Source organism: Orcinus orca, chromosome 20 (genome assembly GCF_937001465.1).
Source record: "Orcinus orca chromosome 20, mOrcOrc1.1, whole genome shotgun sequence".
NCBI lineage: Eukaryota > Metazoa > Chordata > Mammalia > Artiodactyla > Delphinidae > Orcinus > Orcinus orca.
Genome location: NC_064578.1, coordinates 36,890,993 through 36,911,489, shown reverse-complemented (window position 1 = coordinate 36,911,489; position 20,497 = coordinate 36,890,993). Strand labels below are relative to the sequence as shown.

The window sequence follows — 20,497 nt, the reverse complement described above, 5'->3', positions numbered from 1 at the left end:
TGTGGAACAGAATAAAGAAAAAAGAATGAAAACAAATGAAGATAGCCTAAGAGACCTCTGGAACAACATTAAATGCAACAACAATCGCATTATAAGGGTCCCAGAAGGAGAAGAGAGAGAGAAAGGACCCGAGAAAATATTTGAAGAGATTATAGTCAAAAACTTCCCTAACATGGGAAAGGAAATAGCCACCCAAGACCAGGAAGCTCAGAGAGTCCCATACAGGATAAACCCAAGGAAAAACACGCCGAGACACATAGCAATCAAATTGGCAAAAATTAAAGACAAACAAAAATTATTGAAAGCAGCAAGGGAAAAACAACAACATACAAGGGAACTCCCATAAGGTTAACAGCTGATTTCTCAGCAGAAACTCTACAAGCCAGAAGGGAGTGGCATGATATACTTAAAGTGATGAAAGAGAAGAACCTACTCTACCCAGCAAGGATCTCATTCAGATTTGACAGAGAAATCAAAAGCTTTACAGACAAGCAAAAGATAAGAGAATTCAGCACCACGAAACCAGCTCTACAAAAAATGCTAAAGGAACTTCTCTACGTGGGAAACACAAGAGAAGAAAAGGACCTACAAAAACAAACCCAAAACAATTAGGAAAATGGTAATAAGAACATACATATCGATAACTACCTTACACGTGAATGGATTAAATGTTCCAACCAAAAGACACAGACTGGCTGAATGGATACAAAAACAAGACCCATATATATGTTGTCTACAAGAGACCCACATCAGACCTAGGGACACAAACAGACTGAAAGTGAGGGGATGGAAAAAGATATTCCATGCAAATAGAAATCAAAAGAAATCTGGAGTAGCAATACTCATCAGATAAAATAGACTTTAAAATAAAGAATGTTACAAGAGACAAGGAAGGACACTACATAATGATCAAGGGATCAATCCAAGAAGAAGATATAACAATTATAAATATATATGCACCCAACATAGGAGCACCTCAATATGTAAGGCAATTGCTAACAGCTATAAAAGAGGAAATCAACAGTAACACAATAATAGTGGGTGACTTTAACACCTTATTTACACCAATGGACAGATCATCCAAACAGAAAATTAATAGGAAACACAAGCTTTAAATGCCATAATAGACCAGATAGATTTAATTGATATTTATAGGACATTCCATCCAAAAACAGCAGATTACACTTTCTTCTCAAGTGTACATGGAACACTAACCAGGATATACCACATCCTGGGTCACAAATCAAGCTTCAGTAAATTTAAGAAAATTGAAATCATATCAAGAATGTCTTCTGACCACAACACTATGAGATTAGAAATCAATTAAAGGGAAAAGAATGTGAAAAACACAAACACATGGAGGCTAAACAATACATTACTAAATAACCAAGAGATCACTGAAGAAATCAAAGAGGAAATAAAAAATACCTAGAGACAAATGACAATGAAAACATGATCCAAACCTATGGGATGCAGCAAAAGCAGTTCTAAGAGGGAAGGTTATATTTATACAAGCCTACCTCAAGAAACAAGAAAAATCTCAAATAAACAATCTAATGTTACACCTAAATGTTACACCTAAACTAGAGAAAGAACAAACAAAACTCAAAGTTAGCAGAAGGAAGGAAGTCATAAAGATTAGAGCAGAAATAAATGAAATAGAAACAATAGCAAAGATCAATAAAACTAAAAGCTGGTTCTTTGAGAAGATAAACAAAATTGATAAACCATTAGCCAGACTCATCAAGAAAAAGAGGAAGGGGACTCAAATCAATAAAATTAGAAATGAAAAAGGAGAAGTTACAACAGACACTACCAAAATACAAAGCATCCTAAGAGACTACTACAAGCAACACTAGCCAATAAAATGGACAATCTGGAAGAAATGGACAAATTCTTAGAAAGGTATAACCTTCTGAGACAGAACCAGGAAGCAACTGAAAATATGAACAGACCAATCACAGGTAACGAAATTGAAACTGTGACTAAAAATCTTCCAACAAACAAAAGTCCACGACCAGATGGTTTCACAGGTGAATTCTATCAAACATTTAGAGAAGAGCTAACGCCCATCCTTCTCAAACTCTTCCAAAAAATTGAGGTGGAAGGAACACTCCCAAACTCATTCTATGAGGCCACCATCACCCTGATACCAAAACCAGACAAAGACACTGCAAAAAAAGAAAATTACAGACCAATATCACTGATGAATATAGATGCAAAAATCCTCAACAAAATACTAGCAAACAGAATCCAAAAACACATTAAAAGGATCATACACCATGATCAAGTGGGATTTATGCCAGAGATGCAAGGATGCTTCAATATACGCAAATCAATCAATGTGATACACGATATTAACAAATTGAAGAATAAAAACCATATGATCATCTCAGTAGATGCAGAAATAGCTTTTGACAATATTCAACACCTATTTATGATAAAAAACTCTCCAGAAAGTGGGCATAGAGGGAACTTACTTCAACATAATAAAGGCCATATATGACAAACCCACAGCAAACATCATTCTCAATGGTGAAAAACTGAAAGCATTTCCTCTAAGATCAGGAGCAAGACAAGGATGTCCACTCTCACCACTATTATTCCACATAGTTTTGGAAGTCCTGGGCACAGCAACAGAGAAGAAAAAGAAATAAAAGGACTACAGATTGGAAAAAAAGAAGTAAAACTGTCACTGTTTGCAGATGACATGATACTATATATAGAGAATCCTAAAGATACTACCAGGAAACTACTAGAGCTAATCAATGAATTTCATAAAGTTACAGGATAGAAAATTAATGCACAGAAATCTCTTGTATTCCTATACACTAATGATGAAAATTCTGAAAGAGAAATTAAGGAAACACTCCCATTTACCACTGCAACAAAAAGAATAGAATACCTAGGAATAAACCTACCGAGGGAGACAAAAGACCTGTATGCAGAAAACTATAAGACACTGTTGAAAGAAATTAAAGATGATACCGACAGATGAAGAGATATACCATGTTCTTGGATTAGACGAATCAATATTATGAAAATGACTATACTACCCAAATCAATCAACAGATTCAATGCAATCCCTATCAACTTACCAATGGCATTTTTATACAGAACTAGAGCAAAAAATCTTAAAATTTGTATCGAGACACAAAAGACCCCAATTAGCCAAAGCAGTCTTGAGGGGAAAAAATGGAGCTGGAGGAATCAGACTCCCTGACTTCAGACTATACTACAAAGCTACAGTAATCAAGACAATATGGTACTGGCACAAAAACAGAAATATAGATCAATGGAACAAGATAGAAAGCCCAGAGATAAACCCATGCACCTATGGTCTATGACAAAGGAGGCAAGGATATACAATGGAGAAAAGACAGTCTCTTCAATAAGAGGTGCTGGGAAAACTGGACAGCTGCATGTAGAAGAATGAAATTAGAACACTCCCTAACACCATACACAAAAATAAACTCAAAATGGATTAGAGACCTAAATGTAAGAGTGGGCACTATAAAACTCTTAGAGGAAAACATAGGAAAAACACTCTGACATAAATCACATCAAGATCTTTTTTGATCCACCTCCTACAATAACGGAAATAAAAACAAAAATAAACAAATGGGACCTAATGAAATTTAAAAGCATTTGCACAGCAAAGGAAACCATAAATAAGACAAAAAGACAACCCTCAGAATGGGAGAAAATGTTTGCAAATGAATCATCGGACAAAGGATTAATCTCCAAAATATATAAACGGCTCATGCAGCTCAATATTAAAAAAACAAACAGGACTTCCCTGGTGGCACAGTGGTTGAGAGTCCACCTGCGGATGCAGGGGACACAGGTTCGTGCCCTGGTCCAGGAGGATCCCACATGCCGTGGAGTGGCTGGGCCCGTGAGCCATGGCTGCTGAGCCTGCGCGTCCGGAGCCTGTGCTCCGCAACGGGAGAAGCCACGACAGTGAGAGGCCCGCATACCACAAAAACAAACAAACAAACAAACAAACAAAAACAACCCAATCAAAAAATGAGAAGACCAAAATAGACATTTCTCCAAAGAAGACATACAGATGGCCAAGAAACACGTGAAAAGCTGCTCAACATCACTAATCATTAGAGAAATGCAAATCAAAACTGCAATGAGGTATCACCTCACACCAGGTAGAATGGACATCATCAGAAAATCTACAAACAACAAATGCTGGAGAGGGTATGGAGAAAAGAGAACCCTCTTGCACTGTTGGTGGGAATGTAAATTGATACAGCCACTATGGAGAACAGTATGGAGGTTCCTTAAAAAACTAAACATAGAATTACCATATGACCCAGTGATCCCACTGCTAGGCATATACCCAGAGAAAACCATAATTCAAAAAGACGTATACACTCCAATGTTCATTGCAGCACTATTTACAATAGCCAGGTCATGGAAACAATCTAAATGCCCATCGACAGATGAATGGATAAAGAAGATGTGGTACATATATACAATGGAATATTACTCAGCCATAAAAAGTAGCAAAAGTGGGTCATTTGTAGAGACGTGGATGCATCTAGAGACTGTCATATGGAGTGAAGTTAAGTCAGAAAGAGAAAAACAAATATTGTATATTAACGCATATATGTGGAACCTAGAAAATGGTACAGATGTACCGGTTTGCAGGGCAGAAATTGAGACACAGAAGTAGAGAACAAACGTATTGACACCAAGGGAGGAAAGCAGCGGGGTGTGTGGGTTGTGGTGTGATGAATTGGGAGATTGAGATTGACATGTATACACTGACGTGTATAAAATGGATGACTAATAAGAACCTGCTGTATAAAAAAATAAATAAAATAAAATTTAAAAAATAAGTAAATAAATTCAGTGATAAAAAAAGAATCATCAATCCATGAAAAGACATGGAAGAACTTTTAAAATCTACAAACAGTAAATGCTGGAGAGGGTGCAGAGAAAAGGGAACCCTCTTGCACTGTTGGTGGGAATGTAAATTGATACAGCCACTGTGGAGAACAGTATGGAGTTTCCTTAAAAAACTAAAACTAGAACTACCATTCGATGCAGCAATCCCACTACTGGGCATATACCCTGAGAAAACCATAATTCAAAAAGACACATGTATCCCAATGTTCATTGCAGCACTATTTACAATAGCCAGGACCTGGAAACAACCTAAATGTCCATCAACAGAGGAGTGGATAAAGAAGATGTGGAACATATATATAATGGAATATTACTCAGCCACAAAAAGAAATGAAATTGGGTCATTTGTAGAGATGTGGATGGACCTAGAGACTGTCATACAGAGTGAAGTAAGTCAGAAGGAGAAAAACAAATATCGTATATTAATGCATATATGTGGAATGTAGAAAAATGGTACAGATGAGCCTGTTTGCAGGGCAGGAATAGAAAGGCAGACGTAGAGAATGGATGTGTGGCCACGGTGGGAAAGGGGAGGGTGGGATGAATTGGGAGATTAGGTTTGACATAAATACACTACCACGTGTAAAATAGATAGCTAGTGGGAACCTGCTGTATAGCACAGGGAGATCAGCTTGGTTGTCTGTGATGTTCTAGATGGGTGGGGTGGCTGGGGGGAGGGAGGTCCAAGAGGGAAGGGATATATGTATACATTAACTGATTCACTGCACTGTACAGCAGAAACTAACACAACATTGTAAAGAAATTATACTCCAATAAAAATAAATAAATAAAATGGATAACCAACAAGGGCCTGCTGTATAGCACAGGGAACTCTGCTCAATATTATGTAACAACATAAATGGGAAAAGAATTTGAAAAAGAATAGATACACCTATATGTATAACTGAATCATATAGGTGTATCTATACACCTATATAGCTGTATAGATATCTTTAGGTGTACAGCAAAACTGTACACCTAAAACACCTAAAACTAACACAACACTGTTAATCAACTATACTCCAATATAAAATAAAAAGTTAAAAAAAAAGCATATTGCTAAGTGAAAGAAGCCAGTCTGAAAAGGCTACATACTGTATGATTCCAAATATATGACATTCTGGAGAAGGCAAAACTGTGGAGACAGTAAAAAGATCCGTGGTTGCCAGGGATTAGGGAGGAGGGAGAGATAAACAGGTGAAGCACAGAGGCTTTTTAGGGCAGTGAAAATACTTTGTATGATACTATAATGATGAATACATGTCATCATACATTTATCCAAACCCATAGAATGTACAACACCAAGAGTGAACCTAAATTTAAACTGTGGACTTTGGGTGATTATGATGTGTCAATGTAGGCTTATCAATGGTGATGAGGGGAGGCTTTGCATGTGGGGACAGGGGATAAATGGGAAATCCCTGTTCCTTCCCCCTAATTTTGATGTGCACCTAAAACTCCTCTAAAAAATGAAGTGTTAATTTAAAAAAATTAATGGGCACTTCCTATTCGCCAGATACCATGCTAAAAGTTTTACTTATATAAACTTCTCATTCTCACAACAACCCTATGAAGTAGGTAAGTTTATTGTCCCCATTTTACAGATGAGGCAATTGAGAAATAGAGAAGAATAAAATAAATATCCTGCCAATGTGCCTGATTCCCTTAAATCAGGGATGTGCGTTTTCAAAATACAGTCTCTTCTTTTCCAAATTTGCTGAGAGTCAGGCAAATGCAGACCCTGAGCCAACACAGACCATACTCATCCAGTGAAAGAGCAACAAAGATCACCTTGGTGGCTGAGTTGTGGTGGGAAGCCAGGGAGGAGAGGAGAGTTAGAGCCTTCCTCTGGCAGTCTGTTCCTCCCCTGCACTGGCACCTGACTGGAGCCTCAGAGCCAAGGAGCCAAACTGAGAGGAACAGGCTTCCCCTTGAGGAGAGAAGGTCCAGGCTCTCAGCCCCTGGATGTCCCTTTCCCAGGATGCATTCCTGTTTCCACTGCTTCATCTGCCCTACAGCCACATCCTGTATCATGTGACTTTGTAGTTCCTTCCACTAGAGATGGCATATACTGCCCCATCCCATTGATGGTGAGCTTGGTCACATGAGCTGCTTTGGCCAGTGGAATGTGGGTGGACATGACGGTGGGCCAATGCCAAGCTAGGCTGTAGGAGCGTGCCCTCTTGCTCCTCGGCCATCACCATGAGAAGAGAATGAGACACACCTGGAACAGACCTGTCCTCACTGACCTGCATCCAAGCCCAGTTCAATTCAGCCTAGATCAGTGACTCCCAACCAGTGGTCTGTGGGTAAAAGTTTAATAACCAGCTATCTGATTTCTTTTAAGTTTTGATTTGTAGCATTTGCCAATCGTGTAAATACTGATTTCACCGTGTCTGATTTAAAAGTACCATCACCATGTCACTGAATGAAGAGTTGGGAAGAGATCGGCAATAGCACACTATTCTATAGTCTTTCCACCATATAGATAACAATCGGCGTAAACAAACTCATGAACATAAATAACTGTGAAATGTAGTGAAATAGTTAGGAAGTGTTAACTTTTTAAAATGTAACATCTTTGTTTTAAAATAATTTCTTTAATTGTAAGCTTATACAACTTAATTTTTAATAATGGCCATGTTTAACAACTGGCTTACAAGATTTCTTATCATAAGCTAGTATAAGTTGGGTCCAGCATACTAATTCCCCAGCTGACTCGAAAATGTGTGGAGGAAAATAAACAATTGGTGTTTTAAGTCACTGCATTTGGGGGTGATTTGTTATACAACAGTACTGTAGCAATAGTTAACTGATCCATCCACCCCAAAGCTGTGTCAAAATATCCACTAAGACCCCCCTCTCCAGATTCCCAGCGCAAGGCCCTCTGTGATCATAAGGTCACATATGAGGTTGCAGCCTCATAAGGTTTGAGATAGGCAACTCCTTGCCCTGCCAAAGGATCTGATGAAATGGGCTTAGATTCCAATCTGAGCACTGGACTGGGAGTCAGGAGGCTCATCCCTGCACTCAACATTCTGGAGACCAAGATAATTAAACAAGATACTTCCCATTCTGTCTCCATTCTCGACCCCTTGACATGTCCCTACTTAGACCCACTGATGACTCTCACCACCCAGCCTGGTGTAAAACTGGTCCCTCTTGGGCTACCCTGGTGGTGCAGTGGTTGGGAGTCCGCCTGCCGATGCAGGGGGCGCGGGTTCGTGACCCGGTCTGGGAAGATCCCACGTGCCGCGGACCGGCTGGGCCCGTGAGCCATGGCCGCTGAGCCTGCGCGTCCGGAGCCTGTGCTCCACGATGGCCGCAGCAGTGAGAGGCCCGTGTACCGCAAAAAAAAAAAAAAAAAAAAACTGGTCCCTCTTGCTAGATGTCAGAGTCTCTGAAGATTTGTATGGCCCTACTCTACTGGGGGTCATACCTGCACTCAGAATCTCAGCGCCTTCTCATAGTCCCACCCAGAAATACAACTGTATTTTCTATAATTCGTGTTATGGGGAAAATTTGTCATTTCCTCCCTCTTTACAAACATTTAACTATTCCGGAGCATAAAGCATGCTCTCTCAAACTGCACATTCCCCCCAACAGATCCCTTCTTTTAGAAGGACACACTTCCCAGGAAGCAGGCCAATTTGTCAAAAACCAATTTGCCAAAGAATCTTTTTGCTGAATGACCAGTTTGCCAGACTATTGAGGATGCTTTTGATGTTTTCCTTTCATCTCACAGCCAGAACCTGTGAACCTGTCAGCCCAGTTCCACTAAGTGCAATTTCCTGAGTATCACGTTTTCTGACACCTGCACTTCTCCAGTGCCCAGCAATTTTTCATGGGTGGCTTTCTCTTAAATATGGCTCCCTGGGAGTTCCCTGGTGGTCCTGTAGGTAAGACTCCGTGCTCCCAATGCAGGGGGTGCAGGTTCGATCCCTGGTCAGGGAATTAAGATCCCACATGCTGTGCGGCCAAAAAATTAAAAAATTAAAATTAAAAATAAGGCTCCCTGTGTTTATTTTCTTGAACTTGCCCTCTACCTCTGTTCCCACTGGCAAAATTATTGCCATTGGGCTTCCCTGGTGGCGCAGTGGTTGAGAGTCCGCCTGCCGATGCAGGGGACATGGGTTCGTGCCCCGGTCTGGGAGGATCCCACATGCCGTGGAGCGGCTGGGCCCGTGAGCCATGGCCGCTGAGCCTGCGCGTCCAGAGCCTGTGCTCCGCAACGGGAGAGGCCACAGCAGTGAGAGGCCTGCGTACCGCAAAAAAAAAAAAAAAAAAAAAAATTATTGCCATTAATGCCCTTAACCAGATTAACAAATTTGACTGACAGTTTGGAATAGATTTTTTAAAATTTTTATTGAAATATAGATTTACAATGTTGTGCTTGTTTCAGGTGTAAAGCAAAGTGGTTCAGTTTTATATATATATATATTCCTTTTTAGATTCTTTTCCATTATAGGTTATTACAAAATATTGACTATAGTTCCCTGTGCTATACAGTTGGCCCTTGTTGGTTATCTATTTTATATATAGTAGTGTGTATTGGGAATAGATTTTGACTAATCGATTTTCGGTAAATTGGCCTACAACACTTTTCACCTCCCACCATCTGAGACTCAATGGCCTATTGGATACCATTCCAACATCTGAGCCTCCCTACTCAGGATGCCCCATTAGTGCCCTCACCTTCTACTGTGTCTTCCTTCCCCAGTCCCACCCACAGCTCCTGCCTTCCCCAGGCCAGCCTGCTCATGCACAGTGTGCATCCTATTCTTGGTCCCTAACTGACACTATCCCTCCTGCCCCCCTCCACACAGAGTCGTGCTGGAGCCGGTTCTCACGGGTGCATGAGAGCCAATGGTGCACGTCTCCTCCCAACTCTGCACTCAGTGACATCATGTTGGTAGCTTGAAATCAGCCAAAGTTAGCAAAGGTTACAAATCAACCCCACCTCCTCTCATGCCCCAGCCGCAGCGGGTTGTTAAACATTTACCAGCACACTACTGCCTGCAGGTAACAAAACCCTGTCCATTCATCTCTTCTGGCTGCTCAGAGACGTCCCAGACTCCAGGAACCTCAGGTGGTTACTTCTTGCTCTGAATTCACAGTGTGTCACTGTAAATCCTCATTTGGCAATTGGTCACCCGGCATTTGGTAGGGTCCTGCATACACTAGTGTGTGAGGTCTGAATGAAGAATATATTGCCCCACAGTGAGGGAACACTGGTTCTTGGGGGAAGGGCAAAAAAATCTTAGCTATTACAACGGTCTGCGGCTCTCCAAAGGGCCACAGTACGTAAACAGATACACAATACACCTGTGGCATTACATTTCATGAGGAAGGGACTGAGGGATTAGGAAAGAAATGGTTAAAAAGGCTCTTTGTGGGGCAGGTGGAGACATGAAAAATAGGTTGAGAAACACGCCCTGGTGCATAAGGTGTGCAAGTGTATAGGATGCATCCCAATTTTATACAACATTATTTGGGAAAATATTAAGCAAATTTTTTACATTATGGATTGAGTGGGTTGGGGGATTCGGGACTGTTCATGAAATGCAGTATGCTGTGTAGTGTGGACCCTGAAGGTACAGCGCGGTGGTAAGAACTTCCCTCTGCTGTTGCTCCAATACCACACTTAGCCTCCCATCCATCATGTGGGGCCCTGAAAATGTACCTTTCACACCTGCAAAGAGGTGACATTTACCTCTCCAACCAGTGGGGAAGTGACCTAGGAGGACCACCACTGTGGGTTTGAACGCCCCCTCTGGGAGGCCAGTGCTGGACACCAGAGGCTGAGCTCAGGCAGGGCTCTGCCACCATGGGGATGAAGTGCTCCTTTCCCCCCTTGTGGATGGAGTGGTAGATGCTGCAAGGCTCTGAAAGTGACAAAAACAACTTCTGTGTGGAAAATGACCATTAGAGTAAGAACATTTCAAGATTTGAAGCCGTGGTGTGAAGACATATCTAGAAAGTATGTGATTCTCAGAGAAATGTCATTCTTGGTGGAAATAGAATTCTGGAGGAAGCCTGGAGGATGAACATACATTTATTGCCATCTTCACAGACTGTGGATGCCCTCCCCAATGCCAAGGGTCTGCTACAGCCACACCACTGGTTGTGCACGCCATGGGCAAGAGCCCTGCAGAGGCACGGTGTTCATCAAGCATGAGGATCCAACAGTAAAACTATATGTCACTAGGCTTTAGGCGTTTTAAGGGACTTTAAGATGTTTTTTAAATTATATATGATATTCTCTTTATGCACTGAAACTTGAGAACCTAATCACCCTCATAGAATGGGTCTCCACTGTTGATGTATTATCTCATTTAAACTTCATTATTGCCCATATCAGCGGGCACTGCATTGTATCACCATTTTACCAAGATCTAACCCAGTCCTGAGTGCCCAGAACCACTTACCCATGGCACCATCCTATTTAACCTAGTCATTTTCTGGAGGGCAGGGTTGGTGATGAATGCATCACACAGCCCAGTACATCTTGGCCCCAGGAGGCCTGCAAGATGAATAGAAGGAGCTTCCCAGCACCCCCATTCAGTGACCCCCTTTATCACTCCCCTCTCTGTTCACACAGGTGGTTTGAAATACTGTTAATCCCACAGCCTTTTAAGGAGAAGCAGAGCCCGCCGCACAAAGCCGCCCCCTGCAGTAGTAACGAGGCCTCTCTACGCAGTCTTTGTAAAGGCTGCCAGCCTCAGTGAGAGAGCTTTCTTATATCAGTCCCAAAACTCAAAAATTGGCTGAGTTGTAGGTAACCATGTCCAAGAGAGCCACCAAGCGTTTCCAAGGAGCTCTGTCAAACCACCGAAATAAAACTCCCTTACCTTCTGGCCAGCCCGAAGTCAATGATCTTAATTTGGTGTCCCGTCTGATTGACACACAGTATGTTCTCAGGCTGGGAAAGAAAGAGAAGTTAGCATAGCTTAATCAACAGCTAAGAAGGTCTGAGTTCCCACACTTAGTTGTCAATAGGCCTCAGTTTCCCAGCCTGCAAGGGAAAGCCCTACAGGGCAGCCCTATAGGGATGGATAGATATTGAAAATAAATGATGTGGCCTAGTGTGAGACAATAAGGAGTAGTATGGATGGTGGGGAACTGGAGAACTCCTGCCCTGGGTAAAGGGGCAGCCACTGCTCAGCTCCAGCCACTGGCCACCACACAGGAATGCAGGCCCAGTCGCCAGAGTTCCTCAGTCCTCAAGGGAAGCCAGAAATCCAGGTTTAAGTAAAAATTCCATGCTTTTAAATGTTGACAACTTAATCCAATTTAAGCATGCATTCATCACATATAGGAATCAAACACCACATGTCTGGGATGCGAATTTGGCCCACAAGCTGATTGTTTGTGACCATTGGCTTGGGGTGGCGGCTCCAAACTCTGGCTGCACGCTAGAATCATCAAGGAAGTCCTCAAAAGTCCCAACACCCAGGCCCCAACCCTGACCTGATTACATCAGAATCTCAGGGGTGAGACCAAATCTGCAGTAGCTTGGTCAAGGAGATCAGAGCTGCAAAATGTCAACCTGCCATTTTGTGGTGACAGCTGTGACCCATGGGATGGAGGTGCTGGACTTGACATACTTCTCTTAAGTGTTTCAGATCAGCTTGGAGGCCCTGAGGGAGACTGGAACGATTCTCGTTGCTTGTGCCAGACAAATTTGGATAGGGGTAGGGGTGGAGGGCAGATGGAGGGCTTATGGTATAAAGGATCTAGAGACCTAAGGCCAGTGCCTGAGGTCCAGGGGTCCATTACCAGGGTCCCTAGCCCTAGATGAGTACTTTCCCATTCCGGAAACTCAGTGTCTCCATCTGTAAAATGGGAATAATAACCTCTTCCTGCCTTCCTCCTGGGAGGGTGGGAAGATCAAATGACAGAGTACGCATTAAAAACTTTCCAGCTTATGAAGCAAATGTCAGGTACTATTTCTCCTAACAGAAGTTTTTATTGCTATTTACGTTACAAAGCGGTTGTGAAATCCCTCAGATAGGTTCAGGAAGTTGATGATTAAAAATCTTCATGTCTTGGGAATTCCCTGGTGGTTCAGTGGTTAAGAATCCGCCTGCCAATGCAGGGGACACGGGTTCGAGCCCTGGTCAGGGACGATCCCACATGCCGCAGAGCAACTGGGCCTGTGCGCCACAACTACTGACCCTGTGCTCTAGAGCCCGTGAGCCACAACTACTGAGACCACCTGCCACAACAACTGAAGCCCATGCACCTAGAGCCCATGCTCCGCAGCAAGAGAAACCACTGCAATGAGAAGCCCGCGCACCACAAGGAAGTGTAGCCCCCACTTGCCACAACCAGAGAAAGCCCGCATGCAGCAACGAAGACCCAACGCAGCCAAAAATAAATTAATTTATTTAAAAATCCAAATAAATAAATAAAACTAAAACAAAAAGTCTTCATGTCTTCTTTGTAAGGTCTAGAACAACACTGTCCAATAGAAATATAATGTGAGCTACATATATAATTCAAAATTTTCTAATAGCCACATTAAATAAGTAAAAAGAAATAGGTGAACTTAATTTTCCTAAAATTTTGAAATATAAATAATAAACATAAATTATTGAAATATAAATAATAAACATAAATAATAATAAAACATGAGATCATAAAAAAATTACCATTTTAAAGTGTACAATTCAGTGGTTTTCAGTAGATAGTTCACCACTATCTAATTTTAGAACATTTTCAGCACTTCAAAAAAAAAAAAACCCATATTCATCAGCAGTCACTCTCCATCCTCCTCACCCACAACTCCTGGCAATCACTAATGTATTTTCTGTCTCTGTAGATTTGCCTGTTCTGGTCATTTCATATAAATGGAATCATATGAATCATAAATATGTGACCTTTTGCATCTGATTTCTTTCAGTCAGCATAATATTTTCAAGGTTCATTCATGTACCAATACTTGATTCCTTTTCATGGCTGAATAATATTCATTGTAAGGACAGTACCTACCACATTTTGTTTATCTATTCATCAGTTAGTAAACATTGGGGTTGTTTCTACTTTTTGGCTATTATGCATAATGCTGCTAAGGACATTTGTGTACAAGTTTTTGTGTTGACTTCTGTTTTCAATTCTTGAGTATATGCCTAGAAGTGAAATTGCTGGGTCATATGATAACTCTTTGTTTAACATTATAGGAACTGCCAAATTGTTTTCTAAAGTGGATGCACAACTTTACAATCCCACCAGCAATGTACGAGAGTTCCAATTTCTCCAAATCCTAGTAACACTTCTTGTCTGCCATTTTTATTTTTTATTTTAGCTAATCCAATGGGTGTGAAATAGTATCTCATTGTACTTTTGATTTACATTTCTCTTTTGACTAATGATGTTAAAAATCTTTTCATGTGCTTATTGGCCATTTTTATATCCTCATTGGATAAATGTCTATTCAAATTCTTTGCCCATTTTCAAATTTGTCTTTCTCAATGAGTTGTAAGAGTTCTTTATATATCCTAGATACAAGTCCTTTATCAGATATATGATTTGAAAATATTTTCTCCCATTCTGTGGGCTGTTATTTCATTTTCATTATGGTGTCCTTCGAAACATAACGGTTTCTAATTTTGATGAAGTGTAATTTATCAACTTTGCTCTTCTAGCTTGAGCTTTTGATTCATATATAATATACTCCTATGCTTTCTTCTAAGAACTTTATAGTTTTAGCTCTTACATTTAGGTCTATATCCATTTTGAGTTAATATTTGTATATATTATGAGGTAGGGGTTCAACTTTCATGTGGATATCAAGCATGGTGTCCCAGCACCATTTGTTGAAAAGACTATTCTTTGCCCATTGAATTGTCATGGCACTTTTTTCAAAAATCTATTGACCACAAATATAAGGGTTTAATTCTGGACTCTCAATTGTATTCCATTGATCTGTCTGTCTGTCCTTACATCATAACACAGTTTTGATTTCTGTAGCTTAGTAGTAAGTTTTGAAGTTGGGAATTGTGAGTCCTCCAAATTTGTCCTTCTTTTTCAAGATTGTTTTTGCTATTCTGGGTCCCATAAATTTCCATCTGAATTTTAGGATTAGATCATTAATTTCTGCAAAGAAGCCAGCTGTGATTTTGATAGGATTGCACTGAACATACAGATCATTTTGGAGAGTATTGCCATCTTAATAATATTAAGTTTTCTGATCTATGAATATGGGATGTCTTTCCATTTACTTATGCCATCTTTAATTTCTTTCAACAATGTTTCATAGTTTTCAGAATATAAGGCTTATACATCTTTGGTCAAATTCATTTCTAAGTATTTTATTCTTTCTGATGCTACTGTAAATGAAATAGTTTTCTGAATTTTATTTACAGAATGTCAACTGCTAATGTATGGAAATACAATTGATTTTTACATCTTACATCCTACAACATTGCTGAACTAATTTATTAGTTCTAATAGTTTCCCTCCACCCTCCTTAGGATTTTCTATATCAAAATCATGTCTTCTGTGAATAGAATTTTACTTCTTCCTCTCCAATCTGGATGTCTTTTATTTATTCTCTTGCCTAATTGCCCTGGTTAGAACCACAAGTACAATGTTTAATAGAAATGGCAAGAATATACACCCGTGTCTTGTTTCTGATGTTAAAAGGTAAACATTCAACATTTTATCATTAAGTTTAAAATTAGCTGTGTGTTTTTCATAGATGATCTTTATCAGGTTAAGGAGTTCTCTTCTATACCTAATTTGTTTAGTGTTTTCACCATGAAAAGTTGTTTGAGTTCGTCAAGTGATTTTTCTAGCTACTAAAATGATTATGTGATGTTGTCCTTTATTCTTTTAATATGGCATATTACATTGATTGATTTTTCATATGTTAAACCAACCTTGCACTCTTGGGACAAATCCCACTTTGTGGTGTGTATAATCCTTTTTTTTTTTTTTTTTGCGGTACACGGGCCTCTCACTGTTGTGGCCTCTTCTGTTGTGGAGCACAGGCTCAGGATGCGCAGGCCCCGTGGCCATGGCTTACAGGCCCAGCCGCTTCGCAGCATGTGGGCTCTTCCTGGACCGGGGCACAAACCCCTGTCCCCTGCGCCACCAGGGAAGCCCTGTATAACCCTTTTTAAATGTTGCTGTATTCAGTTTACTAATTTTTTATTGAGAATTTTTACATCTATATTCACAAGGGATATTCGTCTGTAGTTTCATCACAAGAAGTGATGTCTGCCTGGTTTTGGAATCAGGATAAGTCTTGTCTCATAAAATGAGTGAGGAAGTGTTTTATTCTCTTCTAATTTTTGGAACAGTTTGTGAAGGATTGGTATTAATTCTTTAAACATTTGGTAGAATTCACCAGTGAAGCCACATGGGCCTAGGCTTTTCTTTGTGGGTAGTTTTTTACACCAATTTGATTGTTTTACTTGTTATAAGTCTATTCAGATTTTCTATTCCTTTTGAGTGAGTTTTCAGAAGTTTGTGTCTTTTGGGGGAATTCTTCCATTTTATCTACATTATCTAATTTACTGGCATACAATTTTTCATAACATTCCCTTATAATCTTTATTTCTGTAAGGCTGGTAGTGATGGCCCCTCTTTCATTCCATTCATTTTAGTAATTTGAGTCTTCTTTCTAGTTCAATATAGCTAAAGATTTGTCAATTTATTGATCTTTTCAAAGAACCAACTTTTGGTTTCATTGATTTTCTCTGCTGTTTCTCTGTTCTCTGTTTCAATTATTTCTGCTCTAACCTTTCTTATTTGTATCCTCTGCTTGCTTTGAGTTTAGCTTGCTCTTCTTTTTCTAGTTTCTTAAGATGGAATGTTAGATTATTGGTTTGAGATGTTCTTTTTAATATATAAGTGTTTGCAGCTACAAATTTCATTCCTAGTTTAGATGCACCCCCATAAGTCTTGGCATGTTGTGTTCTCATTTTCATTCATCTCAAAGTATTTTCTAAAACTTAATTTTAATAATAATTTTCTCTGGCCTGATATATCAAAAACACTACCATTTCAATAAGTTATCAAAATAAAAAATATCGATGAAACATTTTCCATTATTTTTATCATATTGCCTTTGAAGTCCAGTGTGCATTTTACATTTATAGCACATCTCAAATCAGACACTAAATCTTCATCAGAAATACTTTAGATGTATTTAGATCTCATGAATTATTTGTATTTAGATTTCATGAAATTGATAGCTTTTGAAAAACAAATTAACATATTGAAATTGTTCCAAATATACTTAATGTTTTTCAATAATTTAATCATGTCAATTTTTAGATTTAAATTAATAAAATTTAAAATTCAGTTCCTCACTCACACTAGTTATATTTCAAGTGCTTAATAGTCAAATGTGGGGCTTCCCTGGCAGTCCAGTGATCAAGACTCCACACTTCCACTTCAGGGGGCACAGGTTTGATCCCTGGTTGGGGAATGAAGATGTCACGCGGCACAGTCAAAAAAAAAAAAAAGAAAAGAAAAGGAAATTCTGCCATTTGTGACAAGATGGAACTTGACAGCATTATGCAAAGTGAAATAAATCAGACAGAGAAAGACACTTACTGTATGATCTCAGTTATAAGTAGAATCTAAAAAATTGGAGTCATCACACTTCCTGATCTCAAACTATAACTAAGCAACACTAATCAAAATAGTATAATATAGGCATAAAAAGGCAGACATGTAGATCAATGGAACAGAATAGACATCCCAGAAATAAACCCATGTACAAAACAGAAAGAAAAGAATGGCTACCTCGTGCTTACTTTTTGTCAAGTAGACAAAAGAAGCTGTAATGCATTCATTCAATGGACTATACCATGGCCCTTAAAGAGAATGAGAAAAGATGTCTACAGTGTACTGTTAACTAAAAAGGGCAAGTTTAAAAACGAGATGTATAGTATGATCCCTTGTGTGTGTGTGTGTTTGTCGTGCCAAATTGCTAATACAGAAGACCTCTCAGCACAGAGACTGAGTGGGAAGAACTTTCACTGTACATTTCATACATTTCTATATTGTCTATATTTGTTACCACATGCATGTTTCTATTTTAGTTTTTAAAAACTAATCTTAGAGATTTTTTTATAGAAAAAAGTCACTGTATCATTTGATCGTCAAAGAACACTTAATGAGGTACCTATTTTCCACATGTCACAGATGGAGGAACTGAGGCTCAGAGACTTGGCCTGCCCTAGAATCCAGAAGTAGGCAATGGCAGAGCAAGGAATGGAAGCCAGGATTGGGTGCTGACAGAGCTCTCAAAGATGAGAGAGCAGCAGAGGCTCAGGAACCAGGGCACCCAACCGCCACATGCCCAGGGTGGAGCCTGACCTTGAGGTCCAAGTGCAGGACGTACTGCTGATGGAGGTATTGCACACCCTCGCAGACCTGCTTGGTGAACAACACCACATCCAGTTCAGTCAGGTTGTACTTCTCTTCTGTGATCCGGTCAAAGAGCTCACCCCCATCCACACTGCCAAGGCAAAGGAAGAGGCAAGCACTGACTGAGCAAGGCTCTCAGAAGACTGGTCCACTCATCACCAGGTGAGCCCAAGGGTGCCACTGCCATCTGGGGTTTTACGGGGACCTTTGCTCTTGTCTATTCCCAGCTCAGAGTATGGGTGGTAAAAAGGAAGCAATGGGCCAGATGGGAGACTGGGGCTTATCTGCAGTGTTGATCATCCAGGCTCACTCTGGATACTCACTCTTGATACTCTAGGCCAAGGTTGTAAGCTCATTGGCCTACAGGGGCCAATTAGTACGTACATGGCAAGAAGCCTAAATCAGACCAGATGTAAGACAAAACTTTTCTTAGAACACATAGCCCTTAGTCTAACTTCTTTTTCCACTTTTTATAGAGAACTGACATGACAAATATTTCACTATCCTCAGTCCTACCAGAAGGAAAATAGCAACACAAGCACAATAATAAATGTCCCCTGAGCCCCTGGCCTCAACGTCATGGGTAGCTGGAAGTGATAGGGACTGTAGCAAATGGGAGTTTGATTGCCCCGTCTACAAAGGTCAGTTACTATGAGCTCCATCACACCACTTCCAACTGGAAATGTAGATCCAGCATTACCAGATCTTTTATATTTGCAAGGAAAGCTAGACATCTAGGTTTTAATGTGAAATTTCCCTATTTCCAACTAACAACTAAATTTAGTTAACAACTAAATCAAAATTACTAAAAATTGTGTAGGCCAAAACAATATCTGTAGGTCAAATCAGGTTCACTGGCTGCTGGTTTGTGACAAATGGCTTTGTCCTCTGTGCTCTATGTTGGAGGTCAGGCAGAGGAGGTGATGCCTTTCCCTGGGTGTCACTGAGAGGGGAAGGAAAGGGAGAGTTTTGCTGGAATCTCAGTTCCCAGCCCCACCCCGAGCCCTGGCCCCGTCTCCCATGCTCACTACTCCATGACAAGGGTAAAGCTGTTCTTGCTCTCAAAGGCATCGTAGAGCTGGATCAGGTTCACATGGCTGAGCTGGTTCATGATGGTGATCTCGTTCTTCACATCCTCCTTGTGGAGCCAAAGGGGAGAGGAGTTTCCAAGAAATGGGTCAGGAAGAGAAGTCAGCTGCCCCTCCCAAGACACACACATCCCCACCCTGCATCCTCATTTCCTGTTCTTGCACCAGCTTTCCTCAACTCACCACCCACACCAGCTTCTTACAGCAGCAAGGGCCCACCCATTTCACAGATAGGAAACCTGAAGCCCAAAAAGGAACCCTGGAGGTCTAGGAGGACCTGTTGCCCAGGGTGCAAGGTGACCTGCTGACTGGAGTGTGGGAGTCATGGAAAAGAGGCAGGAAAGGTGGCTAGGTTTCCTGCTCAGAGTGGAGGGGCCTGGTGCAGTGTGGGGTCCAGGGTGGCCCAGAGGGAAGTGAAGGAATCCTGAGCTTGGTCCGGGACACCCACTGGCCTGGGGCAAAAACCTCACCCGGTCCTTGGCACTCTTCACTTTGATGATCTTGGCCGCCAGCGAGAGGCCCGTGGCCTTCTCCATGCATCTGTGGACCTGGCCAAACCGGCCCCTGCAGAGATATGATGACAGAGCAGTCTCAGAGCCCCAGAAGCACACTCGCCATGTGGTGGGCCAGCCCCATCCTGGACCCTGGGCTTTCTGGTCCTACCTCTACTCTGCACACACCACAGGGATTACCCTGCACCCCAGAGTTATCAGTCACCACCCGCACACCCACGGGCTCTGAACCTGGAAAAGAGCTTCTTCACCCCATATATGTGGGCCATCCTGCACCCCAGAGAGTGTCCCCCCAACCCACAGAACCCAGCCCATCCTGCACCCCAGGTGGTGTCCCTGTCACCCACACCACCCAGGCCGTCCTGCACCCTAGAGGACATCCCTCTTACCCCACCCCATGTCAGCTCCCGTGCCACCTCCAGTACACGGGTCCCAGGCCCGCACTGTGGGCCCTCCTGCACCCTACACTTCATCTCACTCACACCATGCGGGCCCTCCTGCACTCCGCGGATATCTCCTCACACACTCTTTGTAAGCCCTCCGCCCACTCCCATGCTGTGCGGTACATCCCACTCCTGGCGATGG

The 20,497-nt window shown here is 41.2% G+C and overlaps 1 protein-coding gene across 2 annotated transcripts in view; it reads right to left on the bottom strand.

The window, feature by feature from the left end:
* Nucleotides 1-20,497, bottom strand: part of MYLK3 (myosin light chain kinase 3) — a 61,750-nt gene that overhangs the window by 8,229 nt on the left and 33,024 nt on the right. For both annotated transcript variants that reach the window (XM_049703686.1, XM_004264865.3), the window contains exons 6-9: nt 19,871-19,964; nt 19,341-19,450; nt 18,262-18,403; nt 11,778-11,848 (exon numbers count right to left, since the gene is read on the bottom strand). In XM_049703686.1, the coding sequence (XP_049559643.1) occupies nt 11,778-11,848; nt 18,262-18,403; nt 19,341-19,450; nt 19,871-19,964 (417 nt within the window). The remainder of the gene's footprint in view (nt 1-11,777; nt 11,849-18,261; nt 18,404-19,340; nt 19,451-19,870; nt 19,965-20,497) is intronic.